General features: G+C 42.5%; 1 protein-coding gene and 1 long non-coding RNA gene across 3 annotated transcripts in view; one reads left to right on the top strand and one right to left on the bottom strand.

Annotated features, from left to right (window-relative positions):
• LAPTM4B (lysosomal protein transmembrane 4 beta) overlaps positions 1–27,492 on the bottom strand; it is a 103,293-nt gene that overhangs the window by 52,805 nt on the left and 22,996 nt on the right. For both annotated transcript variants that reach the window (XM_053247869.1, XM_053247868.1), the window contains exon 2: positions 2,451–2,562. In XM_053247869.1, the coding sequence (XP_053103844.1) occupies positions 2,451–2,562 (112 nt within the window). The remainder of the gene's footprint in view (positions 1–2,450; positions 2,563–27,492) is intronic.
• On the top strand, positions 4,855–19,681 carry LOC128323927 (uncharacterized). The gene is made up of 3 exons (XR_008306530.1): positions 4,855–4,917; positions 8,072–8,136; positions 19,582–19,681. It is a non-coding gene; the product is annotated as an uncharacterized LOC128323927 (long non-coding RNA).

Here is a 27,492-nt window from a genome sequence, read left to right as displayed (position 1 = left end):
CAAGGTAGTACTGAGAAATATTCCTGCCTGCAACCTTGGAGAAGCCACTGCCAATCTGGGTAGACAATACTTAGCTAGCTGGACCAATGGTCTGACTATAAGTCAGCTTCCTATGTTCCTTTTAAAGGTATCTCCCCACCCCCTGGGTTATGCATGAAGCATTCTGTGCACACCCCTAATGCACAGCTTGATGTGTTTGGCAAGACATCTTCCTGGATCTGATAGCAACATGCTATCAGAAGGTGCTTCCTCAGAGAGTCTTTGTTTTCTTGAACTAAATCTCATTTGCCTGAAAGACATTGGACAGCACACTCAAATGCAAAGGATCCTTCAGGCAGCAGACTGAGGCTCGTTTTGCTTTTCCAGCCATTTTCCTTTTTAAAAGTGGTGCTCTTTTCCTTATTACCTCTCCATCTCTAGCAGCCACAGATGGCAGCATGGGATGTTTATCTGCATGGGAGCCCCAGGCCAAGTGACAATTTGACTGGCTCCAGACCACTATCCTTGCTTCTGTGCAAAGGAGTGCAGTCAGCCCTAACGAGAAATAGAGTGGAAGTGGGCAGCTATCTTGTGCTTATGTGTCGATAGGAAAACCTCATGGAACTATCCTTTTGCATCCTTAATAATTGCCTTCTCCTTTATTAACTAAGATCAGTATCAAATGCCTTGGAAAGGATTCCACTAACATTAGAGAGGTAGGTACAAGAGGCAGGGTTCTTTCTGACCCCTACTAACTTAGCAGAGAGACACCTTTTAAAGTGGTGATTCTCTTATATTTAGCAGGAGGAGAGCAACTGGCCCCATCTAACCTCAGCACAGCATCTCTCCAGTGGCTGTTGCTGGTATCTGCCTTATGTTTCTTTTTAGATTATGAGCCCTTTGGGGACAGGAAACCATCTTATTTATGCATTGTTTCTTTTTCTATGTAAACCGCTTTGAGAACTTTGGTTGAAGAGAGGTATATAAATATTGGTTGTAGTAGTCGTTTTCAACAAGGGCACCAGAATGATAGCATGCCCTGCCCTCCCTTGTTTGCCACATTTACAACAAATACTGAAGATCCATTCATTTCCTTAAGCAGGCTTTCAAAGTCTAGTGGCCTGAGGACTTTTGAACCTTTTTTTTTTTTAACCCTGTTGCTGCTGCTACACTTTTTTGAACTGCGTATTTGAAACTTTTATACATTTGGATATATTCTACTACTACAAGGAATATCTAATAGTAGCATGTACCATATTTACCTGAATCCAAGACTAGGTTTTTTCCAAGTTATGATATCAGAAATCAGGGGATCACCTTAAATTCAGAGTCCTCTTCCTTTTGGGTAAATATATATAACACCTGCATTTTTAACTTATTTTTAAAGGGAGGGTCATCTTATATTTGGGTAAAAATGGTATATATTCACACACTTTACAAAGGAGAACTGTAAAAGTTGGGATTATTTATCCACTCAGATCAATAAAATACTCCGAAATCCCCAGAAACAAGTTTATCTCAGGTAGAGAATAGAAGCTCTCTACATCTACATCTATATACAGTGGTCCCTCTACTTACGAAATTAATCCGTTCTGAATGCACATTTGTAAGTTGAAAAATTCGTAAGTCGAAAAGCGGTTTCCCATAGGAATGCATTTGGAACGGATTAATGCGTTCCGGAGCCTAGAAAAAAGACCCAGACCCCCAGTAAGGCTTGCAAACTGCACAGGAACATTTCTTTTCAAGAATAAACAGGCAGTAAACAGGCAAGCAAGTCAAGGAAACCGCATGTAAAATTTGTAAGTCGAGGAAACCCCATCTAAAAATTTGTAAGTCGAGGAAACCCCATCTAAAAATTTGTAAGTCGAAAAAACCGCATCTAAAACCGGATCTAAAACTGCCGTTTGTAACTCGAAAAATACTTATGTCGAGTAGTTTGTAAGTCGAGGGACCACTGTATGTAGATGTATCCAGAAGCAGTTAAGAGAGAGTGCAAGGTCGGTGTCTGTTGCTATGGAGATGTGGAGACTAGTTAAATGCTTAACTACTACAAAGATCACCAGGACAACATGAAAATGACTGTTAGAATAAAGCAAAAATTAGAGGTGCAAAGATTTGATCTAAAAATAAGTTAATACAGACTTTTCCTTTGAAGGTAGGATTTTAGTACAAACCTCTGATGGCAGCAGTCTAAAAACTACACCAAAGGACTTTCATTGTCAAGGTTAATCTCTGGGAATTAAGACAAGGCAGCTAGTTTCAGTAAATCAGCTTCCACTGCAGTCCTCTCTGTAAACCTCATCCTTAATACCCATTTATTTGTTGAAAAAGATTTTTTAGAGAAGATTTTTTGTTCATGAATTCAAAGTCTGGCCCTCAAAGTGCTGTTCTGGCATGACACCAATTCAATTTAAGAGGGATCAGGTTGTATATTACCAATGAATTATCATAATTAAATGATATGGACTTACTGGCATCATCCATAAATTCAAAGTCACCCCCCAGTTCAGCAGACGTTAAGTGGTACTGGCCAGGGTCTGTCAGGGCACTCAGTACAATCAGCAGAACCACCGAGTTGATGATCTGGATATGGAAAGCAGAGAGTAAAAAAAGTCAGAATGTACAGATGCTGATTAGATATTCAGAGGTCAAATGCTACCAGCATGTAAATGGAAGCTGGCAGACACACCACACTGTTTGCTGTTATACCATGAGAATGGCCCAGACTGGATTAAACTTTCCCAAGATGTCGTCCTTACAGCGTGGAGAACATGAATCCACTTTCTCTCCCTGCTGGACACCCACAACTAAGAAACATTTCAACAGGGTATACAGGTGGCCCTCATTATTCACGGGGGTTCTGACTCTGCTAATTTCCATGAATAATGAAACCACAAATGAGACCTTGAGTCTATGGGGATTGGGGGGTTAGGTTTCTTGCTCTGAAAAACAACACACATAGTAAGAAAGCAGGAAGGGATAGAAAAGCATCTCCAGGTCTCCAGGAATGTCCCGCATATCCTCTTATTTTTCTATTAATGTCTTTTAAAACACGCAAGAGAGTTACAAAATGGCGGGCAGAAATGAGATGAGAAGTCATTTCTGGCCACTCAGGAACTGCGGATAGGCAAGAATTCACCTGTATTTCATGCCGTGGATAAAGAAACTGAATCAATATGATCCATCTGGGGATACATGAAACTGTGATCAGCAAAACTGCGGATAATGAGGGTCTCCTGTATGTGTGTAAAGCCCAACACTTGCAAGTCTGACCACTGCAATTTATTTTATCTGGGATGGGATACCAATGTAACCAAACACAAACCTGCACATACACTCAAACGAAATATTATACATAGGCATCCATAGTCTCAGAGGTGCAAAACCAGAGTCAGTGGGCAACACAGTGCCCTTTTGCTCCCATACCAGTAATAGGATACAAGGCAGGAAAATGTATCTGATCTAATATGTTTTTGTGCCCCTCTGTTTTCTCTCTCTTCCATCACCCTCTTTGCTATAGTAGGGCAAGGTTTTCAGTTTTGTGACACCAGGACAGGACATAAGAACACAGGAAGCTGAGTTATAATGAGTCAGACCATTGGTCCATCTAGCTCAGCGCTGATAATTTCAGCCCTCCTGCAGATGTTGGAATACAGATCCTAACCCCCCATGGCTGCGGATTATGGGAGTTGTATTCCAGAAACAGCTGAAGGGCCAATGTTGTACAGCCCTGATCTAGCTCATTATAATCTACACTGATTGGCAGTGGCTCTCGAAGGTTTCAGACAGGAGTCTCTCACAGCCCTACCTTGAGATGAACTACCTTGAAATGAACCTGAGACCTCCTGCATGCAAGCAAATACTCTACCATGGAGATATGACTGAATCGCCTAAGGGGAATACTTTACAGCAGACAGTGTTCCCATGTAGTCACTGATCCAAATGCAAACCAGGATAGACCTTACTTAGCAAAGAGGACAATTTATGCTCACTACCACAAGACTAGTTCTTCCCTTTATAAGTAACAGGAACTGTCTTAAGCAGCTCAGAAATAGGTTTATGCCTCAATATATTGACTATAAGATACTGTTTTGACAGTACCAGATCAACATACAGTAGCTATGCCCTTTAGATGTGTCATGTGCAGTGTTCCCTCTAACAGGGATTCCCAGATGTTGTTCTCCCACATGCTCCCTCCCATCAACATCTGAGGTCCTGCCTCCCTCTGCTGACTGGGAGGCAGTAAGTACAAGGGGCAGGGCCTTTTCCATGTGGATGACAAAGTTATGGCACACCCTCAGGGAAATCCACCTGGTCCAAGATGCATGTTTATTTCGAGGGATGTCTGAAACTTTCCGCGATTGGAATGTTCTCACTTGAAACAGGCCATTGAGAGTGTTCAGTTCCCAAACAGAATGCCCTTCAAATCCAGGGCACATTCTGTTAGAGCAACTGGCTCAACCGGTTAAATGGAACACCCTTCAAATCAAGGGCTTGTTCTGTCAGAACAACCGGCTGTTCCAACAGAATATTCTAGGCATTTCTCTGGAAAACAAATGCCCAGAACATTCCATTGGAACAACCAGCTGAGCTGCTTGTACCGACAGGACGAGCACTTCATTTGAAGGGCATTCCATTTAACTGGTCACGCCAGTTGTTCTGACAGAATGAGCCCTTCATTTGAGGGGTGTTCCATTTCAGAACAGAACACTCACAATGGCTTGTTTCAAGTGAGAACGTTCCGAGCTTGGAACATTCTGCACATCCCTACTTATTTCATTGCCTGGTCAGGACATCCAAATGTCATCTCCTCCTCCTGCTGCTCTGATAGGGGCAGGGGTGACTCTAGAGCAACTAGGTTTTTTGGGGGGGGGCAAAGATAGAGCAAAGAATGTTATTGGGGATTTTGCTACACATGAAATACTCAAAGGAAGTAAGGTAATTAATGTTGTTTGTTCATTAACCTTATGAATAAAGCTGAATATGCCTGCAGTTGTGACAAGGAGCAAATATTCTCATGATTTTCTTCCAGTCAAGAGACTGAAAACCATGCCCCCCCTCCCCAGACAATACCCTTGATAGCTAAATATGTTAACTATTTGTTATGTGGCTCAGATATGGGCCAAATTCCTCTAAGAAAATGCAGTCTTTCTGCATTAGGCCAAACCTTCCAAAACACTTCCCAGGCCAGTTTGCTCTTCCTGTCCAAGACCATGTGGCAGGAAAGAATGGGGTGGGGAGAGAGGTCAGTATCAGGCCAGTCAAAATCTGCTGAGGAGATGGACCATAACCTCCTTGCACACATAGACTCACTCAGACCAGTTCCTGGCCAGGAAGGAAGGTAAAGTACCATTTGCAGGAAAGAAACAGCAGGAGAGAGGGCAAGCTCTCAACTCCTGCCTGTAAGCTTCCAGTGGCATCTGGTGGGCCACTGTATGAAACAGGGTGCTGGACTAGATAGGCCTTGGGCCTGATCCAGCAGGGCTGTTCTTATGTTCCTAAATGGGTGGCCTGGCTCCTCAGAGGCTAGAGGTGTCTCTTACCTACCTGGCTACACTGGCTTCTGCTGCTGCTTGTTCTGGGGTAGAAGTGTGAGTGAATGAGGCTTCTTTAAAGCAATAGAGGCCTTTTAGAATAATTAATTCAAGCTATAGGACCATAATATATTATTGTCTGACACTTTGCTGTACGGCTCCAGTCTGGTGGATGTGGGAGCAGGAACATAGGAACATAGGAAGCTGCCATATACTGAGTCAGACCATTGGTCTATCTAGCTCAGTATTGTCTTCACAGACTGGCAGCGACTTCTCCAAGGTTGCAGGCAGGAATCTCTCTCAGCCCTATCTTGGAGAAGCCAGGGAGGGAACTTGAAACCTTCTGCTCTTCCCAGAGCGGCTTCATCCCGAGGGGAATATCTTGCAGTGCTCACTCATCAAGTCTCCCATTCATATGCAACCAGGGCAGACCCTGCTTAGCTTATGGGACAAGTCATGCTTGCTACCACAAGACCAGCTCTATCCCTTATTACCCCTTGGAGTAATCCCTGGATAGGGGCCATTATGATTGTCACCATTTTTATTCTACTGCCTACCTTTAATTTGCTGTGGCCATTTTTAAGAATTGATCTTTCAATTTGTGGTGTTATTGCAGCTATTCATGTCTTATTGTGAGCCACTAAGAGTTCTCCAAAGAAAAAGTGGGAGTAATGAATAAAATAAGGTTGCCATAATTTTCTGGCAATACTGATTGAAATGGGACATGAAGAGACACACCAATTTGGACTATGAACTTTGTGTACAGAGGCACCCATCTTTTAATCGTTCATATTTGCTCTTCCTCTTAAGCATCCCCTATCCCAGAAGCTTAAACTAGAAAAAACAAATTGGCCTGTTGGAAAACCCAGTGCATTATCTCAAAACATCAAGTTCTGCAGCATTATTGTAGCTAGGCAAGTATGGACCACATATTAGTAGTCTGGGCAAGCAACCTCCAAGAACCCCATTTATCAGAAAAAATTCTGATTACATCACCGATACTTCTGTAAATAAGTAACTGTGTGCACACTATCAGTATTTTCACACAGCATGGGGAACCAACCACCCACTATCTTAAAAAGATAACCAGTTTCCAGCATTGTCTCTGTATGACTCATTTGCCTAGTCACCACTGGTTACCTAGAATGTTTGGGGAGCATGGTGCAGTGGGGAAGCAACTTGCCTAGGGAGCAAGAGGCTGTCAGTTCGAATCCTTGCTGGTATGCTTATCAGACTATGGGGGAAACACCTATATTGGGCAGCAGTGATATAGGAAGATGCTGAACGGCATCATCTCATACTGTGCGGGGAAATGGCAATGGTAACTCCCCTTCTGTGTTCTACCAAGAAAACCACACAGCTCTGTGGTCGCCAGGAGTTGACACTGACTTGACAGCACAATCTTTCCTTTCCTAGTGCACCCTCACTGTTTTAAACCACTGCTGTGGCAGACAAATAAGCCAAGGATACACAACCCAGGATACAGAATGCGGCGGCCAGGTTGGCCTCTGGGTCTTCTCGGAGAGACCACATTTGCTGATAGAGCTCCACTGGCTACCAATAGGTTTCTGGGCACAAAATACACAGTGCTAGTTACAAACCCATAAAGCCCTAAACGGCTTGGGCCCTGGGTATTTAAGAGAATGTCTTCTTCATTATGAGCCCCACTGCCCATTGAGTTTGTCTGGAGAGGTCTGACTCCAGTTGCTGTCAACTCGGCTGGTGGCCACACAGGGGCGGGCCTTCTATGTTATTGTTAACCGCCCAGAGACTAACATTTGCGGTGGTGTACAAATCTGATAAACAAACAACCCCGCAGAACCTCAAGGCAGATGAAGACATTTTCCTAGGGAGCAAGTTTCTTTGGGGGTTTAACAAGGCTTAAAAGCCCCCAAGATCCTCTTGCACATTAGCATCACACCAATACTACAATAGCTGAGGCTTGGTTATGCAGATGGCAGCCAGCTCAGTTCTCAAAGATTCCCATCCAGTTCTATGGGGCAGAATAAGAGGACTGTAATCCAAGACACAGTTGTGAGGATACAAAGTCAGAGCTAGGATTTACTCCGCAATGGTAGCCCCTAGAGCAGGAATAGGTGACCTTGGCTCTTCGCTGTTGTTGAACATCAACTCCCACAATCCCCGGCTACAATTTTATTATAGCTGGGGATGATGAGAGCTGTACTTCAACAAGTTTGTCTTGCCTACCCGTGCCCTAGAGCATCCTCTTCCTCCTCCCTCCCAAATAAATGAATGGCAACCATAAATAAATAAAGAACATTTGAGGCTAGCCTTTCATATAAGCAAAGTTGCTGCTCCCAACTGTGGACCCCTAAGGCCCTTGCAACATGCAGGCTCTCTGCCCACAAACATCCTGCCAATCATTATGACAGGCATTCTGCTAATTAAGAAAAAGTCACCTCTAACGGGCTATTCATTCTATAATCCTGTCTATTTAGATGGGAGAAAATCCGTATTTATAGTCTATTCACTTCTAGGAAGCTAAAATGACCAAAAAATAATCCTAACTGAGATTGTTATGTTTTCTCCATTCACAGATTACTAATCTGGATAATGTTGATGAGCCCCAGTCAATGAGATCTTTTTTCGGAGCGGCTGCTAGGTAACCATGAACGTGCCAGCCTATAGGAAGAGGCCAAGTGAGACCAATCAGAGCGGATTCGCCCAGGCTGCTCGGCTCATGGCAACAGGCCAAGTGCGGGCTGCAATGCCAAGAGGATATTGGCGGCACACACTTCATTGCCACAGGACTCCAGCGGCATCACTGCATTCGAGATGCACTACCAGGCTGCGATACAGCCAGGCTGCACAACTTCAGCCCTCCAGCCATCAATTAATCATCCCCAGCTACAGAGGCAGCCTTGGAGAAGCCGTTGCCAGTCTGTGTAGAAAATACGGAGCTAGATGGACCACTGGTCTGACTCAGTCTAAGTCAGATGTCATAGTAGAACTCAGTAGAACTCACTATGTCATCTGGGAGGTCCCCAGCTGTGCAGCCCTGTGTTAAACATAGGAAGCTGCCTTATACCAAGTCAGAACATTGCCCCATCTAATGCAGTATTCTCCACACTGACTGGCAACAGCTCCTCCAAAGTTTCGGGCAGGAGTCTCTCCAGGAAGTGAACCTCAGTCCTTCTGCATGCAAAGGAGATGCTCTAGTGTCTTTGAAGAGATATTAAACTTCCCTGGCACAGGAGGGAAGTATCCTGCCTAGGGAGCAAGAGGTTGCTGGTTCGAATCCCCGCTGGTATGTTTCCCAGACTACTGGAAACACCTACACTGTGCGGGAGATGGCAACGGTAAACCCCTCCTATATTCTACCAAAGACAACCGCAGGGCTCTGCAGTTGCCAGGAGTCGATACAGTCTCGACGGTGCAACTTTACCTTTACCTTACAATTGTTCCTGCCAAAGCTGATCCTTGAAAAGGCAGGCTGGGGCACTGATTTGAAAGTCTTTCTGCACTCCTGGAATGGCAAGCTGGAGTGCCTACTCAAGAGCAGATGTGCTTGCCAGTAAATGCTCCAGGCAAGCACTGGATAGAGCAGGCTGGGGTGCTTACTAGTTTGCAAGTCATCTATGGGGCACACTTTCTTTTTGCACTTCTGCAATACTTATGCAGAGAACAGAAGCACTGGTGCCAAGAGAACTGGCTGGTTTGTGTGTGCACGCACGATCCAGCGAACAACATAGGTTTCCAGATATTGCTAAACATAAACGGTCAATCTCTGGCCAGCTTCTATAATGGTACAATCACAGCCTAAATTGGTCTTTATAAAAACAATAGTTCTAAATAGAGAAAGTAACCTCCCATTCTCCAGAGGGCCAGAAGATGCTGTGAGGGCAGGGGTGGGAGGAGAAAAATCACAGGAGAATAAAAATAGCAGGGATAAGCACGTAGGCAAATAAGCAGGCAGACAGTATTAGCACATAATGGATTAAAGGAGGGTGAATGACCCAAACGACTGCAGAGTACTCCATCTGCATGCTAGGCGAAATAAGGTGACTTCTGTGGCGATTACGTAAAGGATAAAGAACTCAAGCAAATCGCTTCATATGCAGTTCAGCAATTCCACTGCTTTATTGCAAAAATGCTTAAGTTACAGATCTGCTTCGTTCTTGCCAATTTCCACAGATAACAAAACTGCAAATAAAGAAAAACGTAACCCTGAGGGAATGGGAACCACCTAATGGCACAGCAGGGAAGTAACTTGCCTAGGGAGCAAGAGGTTGCCGGTTCGAATCCCCGCTGGTATGTTTCCCAGACTATAGGAAACACCTATATGGGGCAGCAGTGATATAGGAAGGTGCTGAAAGGTATCATCTCATACTGCACAGGAGGAGACAATGATAAACCCCTCCTGTATTCTACCCAAGAAAATCACATGGCTCTATGGTCGCCAGGAGTCGACACCGACTCAACAGCACAACTTTACCTTTAAGGGGATGGGGTTAGGTTCCTAAGCAAACAAATCACAATAAAAAGGAGGTGGGGGCAGAAATAAGCACAGTAATTGCTTTCTCTAGTTATCCCCACCACCCCTTCCAAATCCTCCAAGTTGTGTTCCTTTTTGAGGGTTGGTTTGCTTTGCAGAAAAGAACCACGATATGGCTCAGGAAATGACACCAGAAGTCATTTCCAGCCACTTAAGAACAACGTAATAGACAAGGCTTAGCTTGGTCAGAAGTTTCTTCCAGCTTATTTCTACACAACTATGCCCTTCAGAGTGTATCCAGCTATGGATGTGTACACAAGGTCTGGGTCTCTCTCACACACAGCCAGCTTCTCAGATAGTTGTCCAGCCTCAATTTGAAAACCTCTAAAGAAACATAGAATGCTGCCTTATACAGTGTCAGACCATCAGTCCATCCATCTCAGTGTTGTCTACACTGATTGCAGCAGCTTCTCCAAGGTTTCAGGCAGGATTCTTTCCCAGCCCTACCTAGAGATGCCAGGGATTGATGTTCTTCCCCTGAGCTGCAGCTTCCATCCACCACACAATGGAACACCCACCACTGCCAAGACAGATTGTTCTACTGTCTACGCTTACTTGATCTGTACATATCTTCACTCCAGAATGCACAGGGTTTATTTAAAACCACGATAATAGAAGCCCAGTTGGAATGTATACCAAAAAGGTTTATGATTGTTCATCTGGACAATGATCATAATAAAGGAAAGGTACCACCAAGTCTGGGGGGGAGGGGAATGCCAGCATGGCTAACAAGTAAAATGAAGGAAGTTATAAATGGGGTTGGGGATATATCCTTCAGAAATGGGAAAGCCTGCCCTTTGTGAGCTGTGACCTCCTACTTCGAGGGAGAAAATAGAGTTTGAGGAACATTTAGCTAAAAGTGTCAAGGGGAATATCAAAATACATCAGAAGCAGGAAACCTGCCAGGGAGGTGGTTGGATCTGGCAGGTTTCCTGCTTCTCAGATAGTTGTCTAGATGGAGTAAAAGGAAGAGAAGCTAAATGAATTCTTTGCATCTGTCTTCACGGCAGAAGATACTGAGCGTATACCTGTGCCTGCACCAAGCTTCTCAGGGACAGAGGCTAAAGAACTGAGTCAGAGGTGAGTGACAAGAAGTGATGTTCTAGACTGCTTGAAAAAATTAAAAATTAACAAATCACCAGGGCCTGATGGCATCTACCCAAGAGTCCTCAAAGAATTCAAATGTGAAATTACTGCCCCCCCTGCAAAAAACATATAGCTTAACCCTACAATTGGACTCTGTACCAGAAGACTGGAAAGTAGCCATTGTAACACTGATTTTCAAAAAGGAATCCAATCATATAGAAGAACAGGCCCTGCTGAAGCAGAACCAGCATGGCTTCTGCAAAGGTAAATCTTGCCTCACCAACCTTTTGGAGTTCTTTGAGAGTGTCAACAAGTGTGTGGATCAAGGTGATCCAGTTGACATAGTATACCTGGACTTTTAAAAAGCTTTTGAAAAAGTTCCTCAAACACTCTTGAGAAAACTTATCATTCACTGTATAAGTGGACAGGTTCATGCGCAGATTGGTAACTGGTTGAAAGACAGGAAACAGAGGATAGGTATAAATGGAGAGTTCTCTAAATGGAGGGAAATAAGAAGTGCGGCCCCCCAGGGATCTGTTCTGGGACCAGTGCTTTTAAATTTATTCATAAATGATCTAGAAGTTAAGGTAAGCAGCGAGGTGGCCAGATTTGCAAACACCAAACTATTTAGGGTAGTGAAATCCAAAACAGATTGTGAGGAGCTCCAAAAGGATCTCTCCAAACTGGGGGAGTGGGCAACAAAATGGAAAATGTGATTCAATGTAAGCAAGTATAAAGTGATGCATATTGGGGCAAAAAAACAAAACCCCAACTCACAGCTGATGGGCTCTGAGCTGTCGGTGACTGACCAGGAGGGGGATCTTGGGGTTGCGGTGGACAGCTGGTTGAAAGTGTCAACTCAATGTGCTGCAGCATGCTTGGAATTAGAAGGTAAACGGTAACGTGTGCTGTCGAGTTGGTGTCGACTCCTGGTGACCACAGAGCCCTGTGGTTGTCTTTGGTAGAATCCAGGAGGGGTTTACCATTGCCTCCTCCTGCACAGTATGAGATGATGCCTTTCAGCATCTTCCTATATCTCTGCTGCCCGATATGGGCGTTTCCCATGGTCTGGGAAATATACCAGCGGGGATTCGAACCGGCAACCTCTGGCATGCTAGTCAAGTCATTTTCCCTCTGCACCATTCAGTGGCTGCTTGGAATTAGAAAGGGGATTTTGAAAATAAAACTGCTAATATTATAATAGCCTTATACAAATCTATGGTGTGGCCACATTTGGCATACGGTGTACAGTTCTGCTCACCATACCTCAGAAAGGACATTATAGAACTGGAAAAGGTGCAGAAGAGGGCAGCCAAGATGATCAGGGGCTTAGAGCACTTTTCTTACCAGGCAAAGTTACACCACCTGGGGCTTTTTAGTTTATTTTTAAAAAGTGACTGAGGTGAGACATATGAGAGTTCTATAAAATCATGCCTGATGTGGAGAACATTGATAGAGAGAAATTTATCTCCCTCTTGCATAACACTAGAACCAGGGGTCATCCTACGAAACTAATTGTCCAAGACACACAAAGCATAATTAACCAATGGAATTCTTTGCCACAAGATGTGGTGGCAGCCAATAGCTTGGAGGGCTTTAAGAAGGGCATAGATAAATTCATAGAGGAGAGATCTATCAAATGGCTACTAGTCTGAGGGCCATAGGTCACCTCCAGCCTAAGAGGCGAGATTTATTTATTTAAAACATTTATATACCGCCCAAAGCGTACATCACTGGGCAGTTTACAACAAAAGATGCCTCTAAATACAAGTTGCAGGGGAGTAAGAGCAGGAGAGAGAGGGGCATGCCCTGAGCTCTTGGCTGAGGGCTTCCCAGAAGCATCTGGTGGGCCACTGTGTGAAACAGTATGCTGGACTAGATAGGCCTTGGGCCTGATCCAGTAGAGCCATTCCTTAAGAGTGGTTTTAAGCAAGAATGAATAACTTAAAATCGTCTTCCTTGTAACTTCAAGCTATTCATTCTAATCCTACCCTCAGGAGTAACAAAGCACAAGTCTACTCCTCTGATGTGACAACCATTCAGATATTTGAAGACTGTCCTATCTCCAGCTTAGTCTTCTCTTTTCCAGGCTGAACATACTCCGCTCCTTCAGCTATCCCTCAGAGGAAATGGCTTCCAGATCCTCACCACTTCAGTTGCCCTCTTCCAAATCCATTCCAGATTATCAGTGTCAGTGTCAAAGCAAGGTTTGAATAGGGCAGAATGGAACTATTACTTCTCTTTTTCTGGACCCCGAGTCCCGGTGACACATCTCAAAACTGCATTAGTTTTGTTCTTTTTAGCAGCTGCACCTCACTGCTGGCTCATTTTTCTTACTCAAATGCAGACTTCACATCTGCCTCTGCTGAACTTTATGTTGTTGGGTTTGGCTCAATACAGTCATCTCTTGCCAATGGCGGTTTTCCCAATCATGGTTTTGCATCTCCGCGATTGGGAAATCGTGACTGGTCTCGCCAACTGCAACCCAAATATCTGTGGTTTGGCGAGATTTTTTAGTGCTGGTGGGGGTTTTCCACAATTTTGGGAAGTTCAATCCACTCGTTCCTCTTGCTGAACCTGCCTACTCCTTGTGATTTAAAGTTATTTTGAGTGTTTTTTGGGGGGTTCAAAAGTGCCTTTGAGAGATTGGAGTCCCCCCCAAAAAGTTTTCCAGAGGTTCAATTTCTTTACTCCGCTTGCTTATTCTTGGTGATTTTAAGGAACTCTGAGTGATTTTTGGCAAATTCATATTTTTCTCTGATTTTTCAGTCTTTTTGAGACTGCAGTTCCCCCAACCCCAATTCCCGTTCATTTCAATTGCTCACCAACTGCAAATTTGCCAACGGTGAGGTTTTGCCAGAACGGAACCCTCGCTGTTGACAAGGGATGACTGTATTTGGGCATAAAGCAGACATTTAGCTATTAACATTTCACTATTAACATGTCTGCTGCATCTACCTGAATCCAAGACTAGGGTCCCCCCGCTGCCCCAGTTCTTTGATGTTACAAATTGGGGAATCATCTTAATTTCAGAGTCTTCTTCCTTTTAGGTATAACCTTTAACCAACCTGCATTTTTAAGGAAGGGGTCATCTTAAAATTCAGAGCCACTTTTTATTTGGATAAATACAGTATTGTTCTGCCTGGATCAGACCATCAAGATCCATCTGGTTGACCACTCCAGTGTTTCCACAGTAGCCAGCCAGAGACAGGAAAAAGTAGTGTAGATTTGCTATGTCTCCATTCTTAGTTTGTGGACAAATTATTAAGTGTTTGAAAGTGGAGGCTAATTCATTCATTCATTCATTCTTTATCATATTTTTACGCCGCCCAAAACTTACATCTCTGGGAGGTTTACAAGAAGATTTAAAGTAAAACATTAATTAAAAACAAACACAAAAAACCAAAAAGTTTAAAAGCAAGAAATTTAAAACAATTTAAAATTTTAAAATAATATTCTAAAAACAACATTAAAACAATCAAAATAATATCAGTTAAAAGTCTGGGTGAAGAAATGGATCTTTAGAGACTTTTAAAAAGATGTCAGAGATAGAGAGGCTCTAATTTCACTAGGGAGCACATTCCAACGCCTTGGGGCAGCAATGGAGAAGGCCCATCCCTGAGTAGCCACCAGACGAGCCGGTGGCAAGGGCAGACGGACCTCTCCTGATGATCTCAATGGGCAGTGGGGTTCATAACGAAGAAGACGTTCTCTTAAAAACCCAGGGCCCAAGCTGTTTAGGGATTTATAGGTTATGACCAACACCTTGTATTTTGCCCAGAAATATATTGGCAGCCAAGTGTAACTCCTTCAATACGGGAGTAATATAGTCTCTATAAATTTAATTTAATTGAGGAAGTGAGGCTTATTTACAACCATCCTCATCTGTAAAATGGCATTACTGCCTTCTGACTGCAGCAACTCTAAAACTCACACTATGATGCAACTTTCACTAATTTAAGAAGGCAATGACTGAAAGTGTACGAAAGCAGTTTTACAGCTACATTTTACATTCTGAATCCATGCAGAATGACTCTAACTGTAAACCTGTATGGGGGCAGATTTCTGAACTCTACAAGATCTGATATTTTAATGCAACTCATTTCAAGATAGTTTGCTAAGCCAAAATGTCCTTTTAAATTACTTGTCTTTGCAAAAGATGTGATACAAAGGGGCAACCATGTGCCTCATTCAAAGGTGAGTGAGATTTCATTTAACACACTGTGGGAAAGATGAAAGTTATCTAACCAACAATATGAACCACACTGTGACTCTTAAAAAGGTAGCTTAATTGGCAACAGCCAGCGTAATAGTCATGATTAAGTCCCATTAAAATTAAATGGGACTTGCTTGGTCATGATTGGATGTTGCCTCATAATAGGCTTCCTTATAGTATTTCACATGTATTATCTTGCTATAGTGCTTATACAACACTAAGGCAGGTATTAATCATACCCATATTTCAAGATGCAGGTTTTCTGGAAAAGATTGAATTGGAAAATTCCTATGTAAGTTTCCCCCTCATTTGCATAAAATTTGCATTTTCTAAAAATTACTGTACAGATTTCCCCCCGATTCCAAATAGAATGTGATCCAATTTAACATGTTATTTGACCCATTCGTGCTTTTAAAATTCCAGCACCTCCACCGTATTAATCTCAAAAACTTCTTCAAGTAATGAAGCAGAAATTTTAGAAAGGGAAAATTCTGAATGCCGGTGTGTACATGCTGCCTCGATACTGCCACCCAGAACAAAACTCATTCTGTACAGAGATGAGAAAAATTAGAGGGGACCACTGATTCCATCCAGTGTTCCCTCTAATTTTTTTCATTAGTGAGTGGAATGAGGTTGGTTCTGGGGTGGCAGTATCAAGGATAATAATGCACACATATGCATTATGTGCCACTATAGATACACATGCACACACACAAAAACACTGAAGGAAAGAAGTGTATTTTACAATTCTATTCTATTTATAAAAATATAAAATAATATTTATTCTATTTATAAAACTGGGATTTAAAGCTTTATAGTGCCAAACTAAGTATTCTAGCTTTGGGTTTGAAGCCAAGCTCTTAAAATTCTATGAAGACAAAAATTATTCTGTCAGAGCTTTTCTGAAAGTAGCGTCTTCTTGATATAGTGATTGGTTTTGACCTGTGCATTAGGCTCGTGCTTGCTATACTCTATTATCTTCTCTGCCACTTATCAAAATTTGATAATTCTCTGTAATTTTATGCTGGTCTTTGACCGTAATAAAGGCTTATGTATGATAATTCTCAGGGAATAGTGCTAGAGTCCCTCGGTAGACTAAGTGTTGGAATAACTGGATCACATACCAAACAAAAACCTTCAACTAACTAGGAAATATATTTATAGCTGCTTTCATTACTTTAAAATCATGAATATCATATTTTAACTTATTCTCAGCCGAGTTTTAACACTCAATGATCTCAATAATAGTTAAAATATGTTCCGAAATAGAAAACATTCTAAAATAGAAACATTTCTATTTTAAAACATTCTAAATAGAAAACAAGACTTATGTTTAAATAATGAAAACAGCTATAAATATATGTAGAGGAGTGGTGAGGAAGAGAGGGGCTTTAGAGGAAGAGGGGCACAAGTGGCTGGGAATCCAGTTATTGTGGGGTAGAACAGCACAAATAAGTGGAACTATTACACACTTACACACACACACACACACACACACACACACTAACTGAATTTCTATGCAGGCAGCGTGCCTGTGAATCCGCAAAGGGAGAACCTGCAGGAAAATCTGGGTCTCCTGTACTTGCTGATACTGTCAAAAAAAACCCCAAACCATAAAGGAACAACGGGAAATGCATAACCTACAGTATATTTTCATATCTGTCACATTTTCCTGGTAGCTTTAGAGTGCCAGCAAACATACTTAAAATCTGCCTTATCTTTATTACTTCTCTAACACTGTCCTGAGGCATTTTCAAATATCTGAAATCTTGCAGAAGTATAGTACTGTTGATCATGTTGTGGAAAATATCTTTTTGCTATATTTATAGTGAGTGACTCGGGGGCAATTTTTCATATTACCCATTGGCGCTGCAAGTCTGAACTATAATACTGATAGACTAACAGTTGACAGTAATCCTTCATATTACGTTCCCTATTCAGTTTTGCTCAGCTTTCTGTCTGAAGTTTTATTATTCCTTCTGTAAATACCAAGACTTTGGGGCTCTTTGAAAGGCTTCCCCTCCTTGTTAAATGCAGTAATCCTATTTCTTAAAAGTTCAGAAACTTGGTGTGTCCTACTTTAACACTGATATCAGGCAGCAGTGATATAGGAAGATGCTGAAAGGCATCATCTCATAGTACGTAGGAGGTGGCAGTGGTAAACCCCTCCTGTATTCTACCAAAGACAACCACAGGGCTCTGTGGTCGCCAGGAGTCGACACTGACACGACAGCACACTTTACCTTTATTTTAATAGGAAAGTCAATTGTCAGTATGACAACGATATGACAGGGAATCAAAGATACCTGCAAAATATCTGGGTCTTTCCCCCTTGCCTTTGCTCAGCATGGGCTACGATCAGGCAAAAGCAACCATCAAGCAGCGCATTATAGACACTGAGCGCCAAACCGATCTCAGCAGGGTCCCAAAATTTCATATCAGTGACGGGTTTAGATATTCTGCTTCTCCAGCAGCATACCTCACCCAACTGGAGGTTCCAAAACACAAAAGGGGGCTCACTTTGGCTCGCTGTCATGGCCTCCCTTCAGCAGTGCTAGAAGGCCATTATAGAAGGACCCCATTTGCAGGGCGACTATGCCCCTGTGGCCTAGGGCAGATCGAAACGACTGAGCATGTTCTCTTCTACTGCTTGTTCTATAGACACATTTGTGCCTCCCTCATCCTTCCATTGCTAAGCAAGTAGCCAGGCCTTCCGAGCCAATTCTACAGCTCCTTGCTACTTCTCTGACTAAGCCTGCCATCACATATAGCGTCGAAAGGTACTGTACGGCTGCGATCAGCATTCATCAGCGGATGACAGGCAGTGAGTCCTATCAGCCTTAATCTGACCCTCAGTGATTCTGGGCAGGCCCTGCAATTGCTCACACGCCTCCCTTTTTACTGCTCCTTATAACTTTTAATCTGGCTGTTTTCCAGTTTTATTACTCAGACTTTTATATATTTCTGTCTTCTCGTGTCTTTTAACTTGAACACATCCATCTTTATGCCCCTCCCCTTTTATGCCTTTCATGCTTTTTAAAATTACTTTTACTATTTCTAGGCCCTCATGCTTTTGGTGTATTATCTACTATTTTTAGTCTTTTTAGTATTGATATGTACCATTTTATATGTAATCACTTTTTCTCTACTCTCACTTTTAACATGTAATCACCCTTATACTTTATGCTGGTTTGTGGCCATAATAAAGACTGATTGATACCTGCAAAATGAGAATAGCCAACACTATAGTTATGCCAAATGTTTGGGATTTTAGTTCCATCTTAGTCTGTCTTGTTTCACTGATTATATCTAAGCCTTCAAGGGAGTGTCACTGCTTGCTCCAATTTGCAGGAGAAACAATAGTTCTCTGGATCAAATAGCATTGCATTGCTATAGCAGCAATATGTGGATATGTTCTAGCACCGCCAAAAGAGTCTAGCTGTATCCATCTGAAGTTCTATCTAGTCCAGCATCCTCCTTCCCACAGTGCCCAGCCTGACGCCTCTTGAAGGTCTTTGCCCTGCCTTGATGTTTTTCACCAGCAACGGGCATTTGGTGAATGTTCCATATAGCCATAATGATAAATAAGTTCCTTGTAGCAATGCTTCCTCTAAATGTTGCTGCAAAATGTTCTTCTTCATTCTTGAGCATATTCCATATGAATTTGGTAATAGATGTGCGTATCAGATTTTAAGATACCTACAAATTTAATGGAGCATAATGCATTGTAGTTGACAGTGCTTATACTGATTACAACTATGCCACAATAAGTCTTGAAAGTTGTACAAGCTTTGTCCTCTCTATCTCATTTAGCAACTTTTGCTGAATAGATGTCTGCGACAAAAACTGATGTTGGTAGCAGTTCCATTTTCACTGTTGAAAATCTTGCTGTGTCATTGTATTGTTGCTAAACAGTTCTTTTGTATAAGATATGAAGCCTCAACAGAACTTTGAGATGGAATTGTGCTAGGTTCAGTGACTACTACTGCTGCTGCTCCTCCCTCCCAGCTGTAGCAAATGTGTCCCACATGTTTGAGACCAATATGGCTAGGAGAGACGTGAGAATGGGAGAAGTTGCCAGAGCAGGAAGGTTTAAAATGTCTTGTCCACAGACAGCTTTGCCCTCCAAACTGCACTGGCTTCCTACCTTTTTAAGATGTTTGGAGACACTGGGACCAGGTTCAGGTCCCATAGTTTAATGTGAGCCTTGGGTTCACATGCACTTCCCACTCTTAAATTTTTTTACATAGGAAGTTGCCTTCTAACAAGGCAGACCCTTGGCCCATCTAACTCAGTTGCGTCTGCAAGACTGTCAGCAGTTTTCCAGGGTTTCAGACAGGAATCGTTCCCAGCTCTACCTGGAGATGCCAAAGATGGACCCTGGGACCTTCTGCATGCAAAGGAAATGCTCTTTCACCGAGCAATGGTTCTTCACCAACACTTCTTTCATTTCTGTATAAAGGAAGCTCTACAAGAGCAAATTTGTCATTGCAATCTGGGATTTGCTGCAACACGTATTTGTGTCAATTCATGAACAGGAGCTTCTGTTTCCTCCCCTTGTCTGCAAAGGGGAAGGGGGGAAAGCAGACACCCACGGCTTATTCCACTAATGGTAAACCATGGCTTAGCATTGCAAGAACCAAGCCTGGTTTTTGGACATTCTTTCTACCAGTGTCACATGTCCAGACTGTTAACTGCTTGTCTTATCTCAACAAGCTTACCAAAGCTTAAATGTGTTAATCTCTGGCTATCAAGTGAAGATCACCAGTGACCTTTAGTCAGGAACTCTAATCATAATTTAAATGACTGGAATAAACAAACTGATTCTTAATCAGGAAACTGATGGTTGTTTCCTTCTCCTTTGATGCAGATTGGGGAGAGTATCTAAACCAGCCATTTTTCTCTTGTTTGCTGGCACCATGCACAGGCCAGAGTTGTATCATGACTGGCCAGCCAAGCAAGTGCTGTCTAAAACCAGCTTCAGATCAAGCAGTAAGAGAGAAATTCTTCTGCCTCTCACATAACACTAGAACCAAGGGTCATCCCATGAAATTGATTGCCGGGAAATTTAGGACCAGCAAATGGAAGTATTTCTTCACACAACGCATAATCCAATTGTGGAATTCTCTGCCACAAGATGTGATGACAGCCAACAACTTGGATGGCTTTAAGAGGGGTTTGGATAACTTCATGGAGGAGAGGTCTATCCACGGCTACTAGTTGGAGGGCCACCTCCAGCCTCAAAGGCAGGATGCCTCTGAGTACCAGTTGCAGGGGAGTAACAGCAGGAGAGAGGGCATGCCCTCAACTGCTGCTGTAGGCTTCCAGCGGCATCCAGTGGGCCACAGTGTGAAACAGGATGCTGGACTAGATGGGCCTTAGGCCTGATCCAGTAGGGCTGTTTTTATGTTCTTAACAAGATCGCTCTTATCCTGGGGAGCAGACTGGGGGTGTGACAGATGTGGGGAGTGCCAGTGTTCCCTGGAATGGGTTTCCAGATGTTGTTGAATACATCTGCCAGCACCCCCAGCCAAAGGCCATTGCAGCTGGAGATGTGGGGTGTTTTCATTGACTACATCTGGGAATCCCTGTTACAGGGAGCACTGATGAGCACACTTCTACAGTGGGTTCACCACTCTAATGATACTCGTCATATCCAGAGATCACCACTGGTATGCCTCTCCTCCCAGGTAACACTGCACTCAATATTTCACAATTTAAATAAAATCCCATAGAATGAGAAACCCCAAGAACAAAAAAGTGAATGTTTTCTTCACTTTGAATAAAAAATAGTTCCCAACATTCCATGGCACTTTCCTCCAAGGAACAGATCCCAGAGCAAGGCTCATTCAATCCATTCAAAGCTACAGCTCATATCTATGTGGGAAAGACAGAAGTGTTGTACTGCGGGCAGTGATGAAAGCGGTACCTTCCCACTTCCAGATGGTGAGTGGCCCAGGGACCATCAAGATGACCAGATTTGATGGACCTTAAGCTAGTAGATAAAAAGGACTTGGTTGGGTCCAAAAGAACAGAGGGAGTGCCACGTTTAAGGCAAGGCAGTTATCCTAAAAGAGATTACTTAGAATTTTTAAAAGGTAAGAATGTACTTCGCAGTTTCCAAGCCCTCCCAAACCTGGAGCCAGTTCAGCTTCACCAGCTTGGGTATCTTCTGAAGCACATTCCAGTGGTCAGCCTCTTTTCTGCTAGTACCTGCACCATGGAAAAGCACCAGACTTCAAGAAAGCAGCATGATAATAGTCAGCGTCACTGTGTTTCAAGTGGGGGCCACTTTGGCAAAAAAGCCTTACATGTGAGATCAACACATTTTCCATTGTGCTGAACTCGGCACAGTACTGTTCTTTTCTCAGTGCTGGGAAGGCCCTTTGAGATAGAGTGCTCGATTCAGAGCTCTGGGAAGAAGGATTACACTTCTTAGCACTCTGTGCATGCCTTTCAAGATGGGGCATGGCCTGAAGACGACTCCCATTTGCCCAATGCCAGGGGGCTCCTTTAAGGGAAAACGCAGCAATGCACAGTGAAAATGGTTGTCTCTACATGGTGCCAGGGGGACGGTGCAGAGTAAGCTTCACATGGGCCCAAATAAAAATTAGTCAGCTCCCTGGGTTCATTGGAGCCACCACTGGCCTCCAGGCGTTACACTGAAGAGCACTGCACTATGCAGCCAAGAATATATTGTTTTAACATTGAGCAGCTTTTGATGCTTTGTGGTATTAGCTCTGTGTTGTGTTTAGGTCAATCCATAGGAACATGGGAAACTGCCATATACGGAGTCAGACCATTGTCTATCTAGCTCAGTATTGTCTTCACAGACTGGCAGTGGCTTCTCCAAAGATTGCAGGCAGTAATCTCTCAGCCCTATCTTGGAGAAGCCAGGGAGGGAACTTGAAACCTCCTGCTCTTCCCAGAGTGGCTTCATTCCCCTGAGGGGAATCTCTTCCAATGCTCACACTTCTAGTCTCCCATTCAAATGCAACCAGGGCAGACCCTGCTTAGCTATGGGGACAAGTCATGTTTGCTACCACAAGACTAGCTCTCCTCTCCATTCCTTGATCCAGGCCAGCTTTTGAATGGGGCTTTAGTTACTTGTATTCCAGTCCTGGAGTAGAGGCGGGGCTAACAAACAGCCTGCACTTGGCTCTATGTACATAATCTCTATTTCATTTCATTATTACTATTTCCAATTCCACTCCACTGCTTTGTCCTTGGCATACCACAACTCTTTCCAAGGGAGCTGAATCAGGAATATTAGTAGTTGAATGAAAGAGATTCATCTATTTCAGTTGAATAGTTGAAAAAAATAGATGTTCATCTATAGCTAAATGAAATAGATGAGGTGCTCAGTTAACGGGTGATCAATGAATCTAAAAATACGTAATTGGCCCTCTGCAAGGATTCTCACACTTGGGTCTCCAGATACTGGAGGACTACAACTTCCATCATGCTCAACCACACTGGCCTTTTGTAGCAGATGTTGTAGAGGTCAAGCAGTTTATCTGGACTGCTTAGGACTAGCAATGTTCCGGATTTTGGATTTTTTCAGATTTTGGAATTGTTCATTAACAGTACAGTGAGGTGGAACTCTCGCGAGAGTGGGCAAGGGTTTCAGCAGGAAAAACAATGGCAGCGGAGAGGAGGCAAGCGGAGAAGGCGGTGTGCGAAAAACAATGGTGGTGGTGAGGCTGTGGACGGCTAAAGAGGTGAATGGAAGAGGCGGTGGGTGGGAGGTGGCAGGATGGCCTGGCCTGGCCCTGAGGGATGCAGCAGGATGACCCTGACTCTGAGGAAGTTGGCTTCACCACATTTTTAAAGTAAGCTGAGGAGTTGTTTTGTTTTGTTATTTTTTATGGCGTGGTGTCTGGATTTTGGACCATTCCAGGTTTTGGATGTCTGGATAAGGGATACTCGACCTGTAGTCCAACAACACCTGGCGGCTCAAGTGTGAAAACCCCATCTCCATTAAAATTGGAAGGGGGGGGGGGAAGCTGTTGAATGCATATGTAAATTCCCTTCCCCTTTACACCTTCCTATACCCAACAACATTATAATGGACAGCTTTTACTTAATAGCCAGACTACTCTTAATCGGTCATTTGCAATGTCAGGAAAGGGGCAGAGGATTTAAAAGGTGTATCTTATTTTGTTGCTGACTCCTATTGAATGAGTTTAAGTATCTTTAAAAGTGCAAAAGATAATGGCTTTCTGCTGCAACTGCTTTTTAAAGGAGACCATCATTTCAGACCATCCTTTTTGAAGGAGACCATCATCTGAAGCCAGATGAGCTCCTGTCGGATAAATGAGAGCATGTCAGTTATCACTTTAGGAATTAGTGGACTTGGATCAACTGTGCCGTCTGCCGTGCTGGTTGTTTCCTTCTATATAATTGGGGAAGGTGGATGTTATGGGAAGCTTCACTGCCACTGAGAACCATCTCATCAATGTGTTGCTGGCAGGACCTTTCCTAGAGACTGAATAAGTGCTGGGTGCAGTCTCATTAGTGGAGTCCTGCCTGATGTAATTAAGCTAGAAGCTAAGATGGTGGATTTAAGCTTTTTTAGCAGGAAAAATTAATCTCGGTTGCCTGCTACAGCACTCTCCACTTGAGACTCTCACAGTTAACGTTTATAAAAATTACTTAATGTGACACAAGAGTGCAGGTTACCCCGAGCATTTAAGAAGTCCCCCCCTCCATTTACAGAGGCAACTGCAGCACAAAACGACAGTGGGACACTTGCACTGCCCAAGTGCCAACCCTAACCTGATTTGGGGGGTTAGATTAAGCACTCAAACATCCCATATTCACAATTTGTGGGAGAACGGAACCCCTGCAAAAAAGGAGTTGCCTCCTGGTAGAGTTATTAGATTAGCTTGCCCATTTTAAAAGTAGGAAAAGATTGAGACTGTATAGCTAGTTCACTATTGCAGAAGTGGCTGTTAGCTAGATTTCTGAACAGGATTAGACCTGGGGGAAAAAGAGAACAGATAAGAAATAAAATTAGAAAAATATACATCTGTACTAAACTGTTTTTACATGAATCAGCTTGACTTGGAGGACTGTAAAAATGTTATGTAGACTTAAGTAGACAAATGAAGGTTGAATTTGTTGGATTTTGTGTTTGGCTATATGCTTTTATTGGAAATTTAATAGAATTACTTCACATAAGAAGGTTCCCCTTCGGGTGTATATGGGTGCAATTGTATCCAAAATTTTGGAAATTTTTGTTTTCCAAAATTAGGAAAACCATTAAAAACCCACACCTGCAATTTCTAGGAATGTGAGTGAAAGGCATTAAGATTTTAGATATAGAAATTCCCAGTGCTAGATCTCAAGCCTTCATTGAGGTGATACCTTCTGGCTTGGAAGTTCTTCTGTCTAATTCTAGTCACTGTAGCAGCTAGTAGTGTTCAGTGATGGGTGAAAGGCTGCATGTGATCAAAAACCATCATCATTTTTTGTTGCTTCTTATGTTCAAGAGATAAGCCCTGGTGTTCCTAACAGATTCTTAGGCTGAGCCCAAACTCAGATTTAAACCCTCTAAGCTCCTGAGTCAGTGAATTGGATAATCTCTAGGCCCATTCCTACCATATAAATTCCAGATAAACAGAAAGGTGCAATGTAAAATGTCACCCTTTAGCTATTTCAATGATTTCTCCTCCATTAATAAAAATTTAAGATGCCACCTAACATGCAGCCCTTGTTGTGCCACCTTAAATTGTATGGATTAACTTTCTATGGATTGCATTTCCTTTTAAGTTGTACTTCAGTTTGCAAGCATCTCTGTTACGTACCACTTGACATGAGCTAAGAGCGGCAGAATTGGACTATAACTGGATACGTCACAGGCCTGTATAGCTAAACTTTTAAAAAGTAATTTTCATTGGACGTATTAAATTAGGTAGTAATAGACCATACTTGAATTTGCAGTATACCTAGAAGGCAAGGTATAAATCAAATTCAAGTGTTGCCATTTCATCAGCATCTCTTAAATCTGCCCCAAGATCAAATTAAAATAGCTGCTTCTTCAGATTAGCACAGCCAGTCAAAACTATTCCCATCCAAGCACATTTACATGGATGCAAGTCCTACCAATTTCAATGGAACTGACTTCCAAGTAAAATCTAGTAGGATTGCAGACTCAATCATTTTGCAACTTACTCAAGTCTTTTACTTTGAAATTGATGTCCTATCCTTCAGGGTTAGGCAGCTCTCTTGGTAAGATAAAGTAGTATTCAAACAGCAGATTGCCAAAATAAATAATTGTGATAAATATTTAATTTAAATATTTTTCAAGGTAGTGAGCCCTTTTATCTATCTAAGTAAATTGCTTTGGGAACTTTTGTTGAAAAGTAGTATATAAATATTCGTCATATTCATGTTGTTAACAATCACAAGTCCTCTGAAACACAAAGACAAGAAGATTGGCATGCACTCTTCTTTGTTGATCCAGGAACAAAAGTTTAAGCAACTCACATGTAGTGACATCATTTTTATTTTTACTTACATTTATATCCTGCTCTTCCTCCAAGGAGCCCAGAGTACTACATACTTAAGTTTTTCTTTCACAACAACCCTGTGAAGTAGGTTAGGCTGAGAGAGAAGTGACTGGCCCAGAGTCACCCAGCTAGTTTCATGGCCGAATGGGGATTTGAACTCGGGTCTCCCTGGTCCTAGTCCAGCACTCTAACCACTACACCACGCTGGCTCTCCATTTGTGACTAGTAGTCATTTGTGACTAGGGCACATATTTAGTGGTTTCCCCTGCAAAATACATGGAAGTGGTGATTAGGAACACATCAGGCTACTGTCTCCATATTGTAGGCATGTGCACTCTTCACAGTCAATGATGCTTCATGCACATTTTGCCACTGAAACTAAGATGCTGTCTGCACTCAGGTTTGAAGTGTAGAGTGTGGGTTAATTCTAAAACTTCTGGAATGGGGCTTTAGAAAATGCACAAAACATGAAGGCAGGTCAGGTAATGCCTATTTCCCTACATCTCTCATAATGTCTGAAACAGAATATTAATTTCCTTCTTGTCCAGGAGATGAAGTAATACATATTTTAGGGATACCATCTGGGATAGATGGAAAAAACTGATTTGGACATGACAAAGATAAAGAGAAGGAGGCTGCATGAAGCACTGGCATTTCTTGTGCCTTCTGCTTTCCTCATCACATTTTAAGTCATTAGAGTAGAAGGGGGGATTTCTCAATTAGAACCATTTCCAAGCTAGAGAGGGCAAGAGAAGAACCTCAATAGGGATTCAAGCCTGAATTCCAGATAGATTCCAAATACTTGCTACTAGGAATGAAAATCCTATGGCAGCAGATTTGCTAAAGTTAGTGCTTCCCAGAAGTGTGATAAGCAACTTAACCACAAGTAAGTTTTTCAAAGCAGCCACTGTCAGAAACCAGGTCAAGATTTTGCTCTGTTACTAGCTACAAATGAATCTCAAGAAACCCAGTGCTCCCAGCCATGCAAAAATATATTGTACTGAAGTCAGTCAGTCAATTTTATTACAGCCGTTGGCCAGTTGCACTGAAGTCAAGAATTTCACACTTAATGCTGGCAATCAAACACCAACCCATTTCTCCACCATTGCTCTTCAAGTACAGACACAAAAGAGGTAAGGTACAGCTAAATGAAAGCCTTCCGTGTTTGAATCCTTATTAAAAATATTTATATTCTGCCCCTCCAGTACAATACTGCACAGGGTGGCTCACAATAGTAAATGTAATATAAAGTTTAACTAATGAAACGGCATACAAACCTAAAAATTAAAATAATAATAATAATAATAATAATAATAATAATAATTATTATTATTATTACCTCCCTCGCAGCTCAGGTGGAAGAGGAATGCTGCAAGTCCATCAAACAGTAGAGGAGGAGAAAAGAGGCCTTGAAGAATATATAAGGGACAGTGAAGAAGATGCACTTCAAATGGTCAAGAACGCGAAACTATTCAACACCAATGAAACAAAACAGGCCTACAAGAAAGAACAAGTCAAGAACCGAGCAGAAAAATGGAGAAATAAGCCCCTGCATGGTCAATATTTACACAATATAAGTGGAAAATCAGACATCACCAAGACCTGGCAATGGCTTAAGAATGGCAACTTGAAGAAAGAAGCAGAGGG

The sequence above is a fragment of the Hemicordylus capensis genome, chromosome 4 (assembly GCF_027244095.1).
Source record: "Hemicordylus capensis ecotype Gifberg chromosome 4, rHemCap1.1.pri, whole genome shotgun sequence".
Taxonomy (NCBI): domain Eukaryota; kingdom Metazoa; phylum Chordata; class Lepidosauria; order Squamata; family Cordylidae; genus Hemicordylus; species Hemicordylus capensis.
Note: the sequence above shows the minus strand (reverse complement) of the source record. Positions and strands in the feature narration are given on the sequence as shown.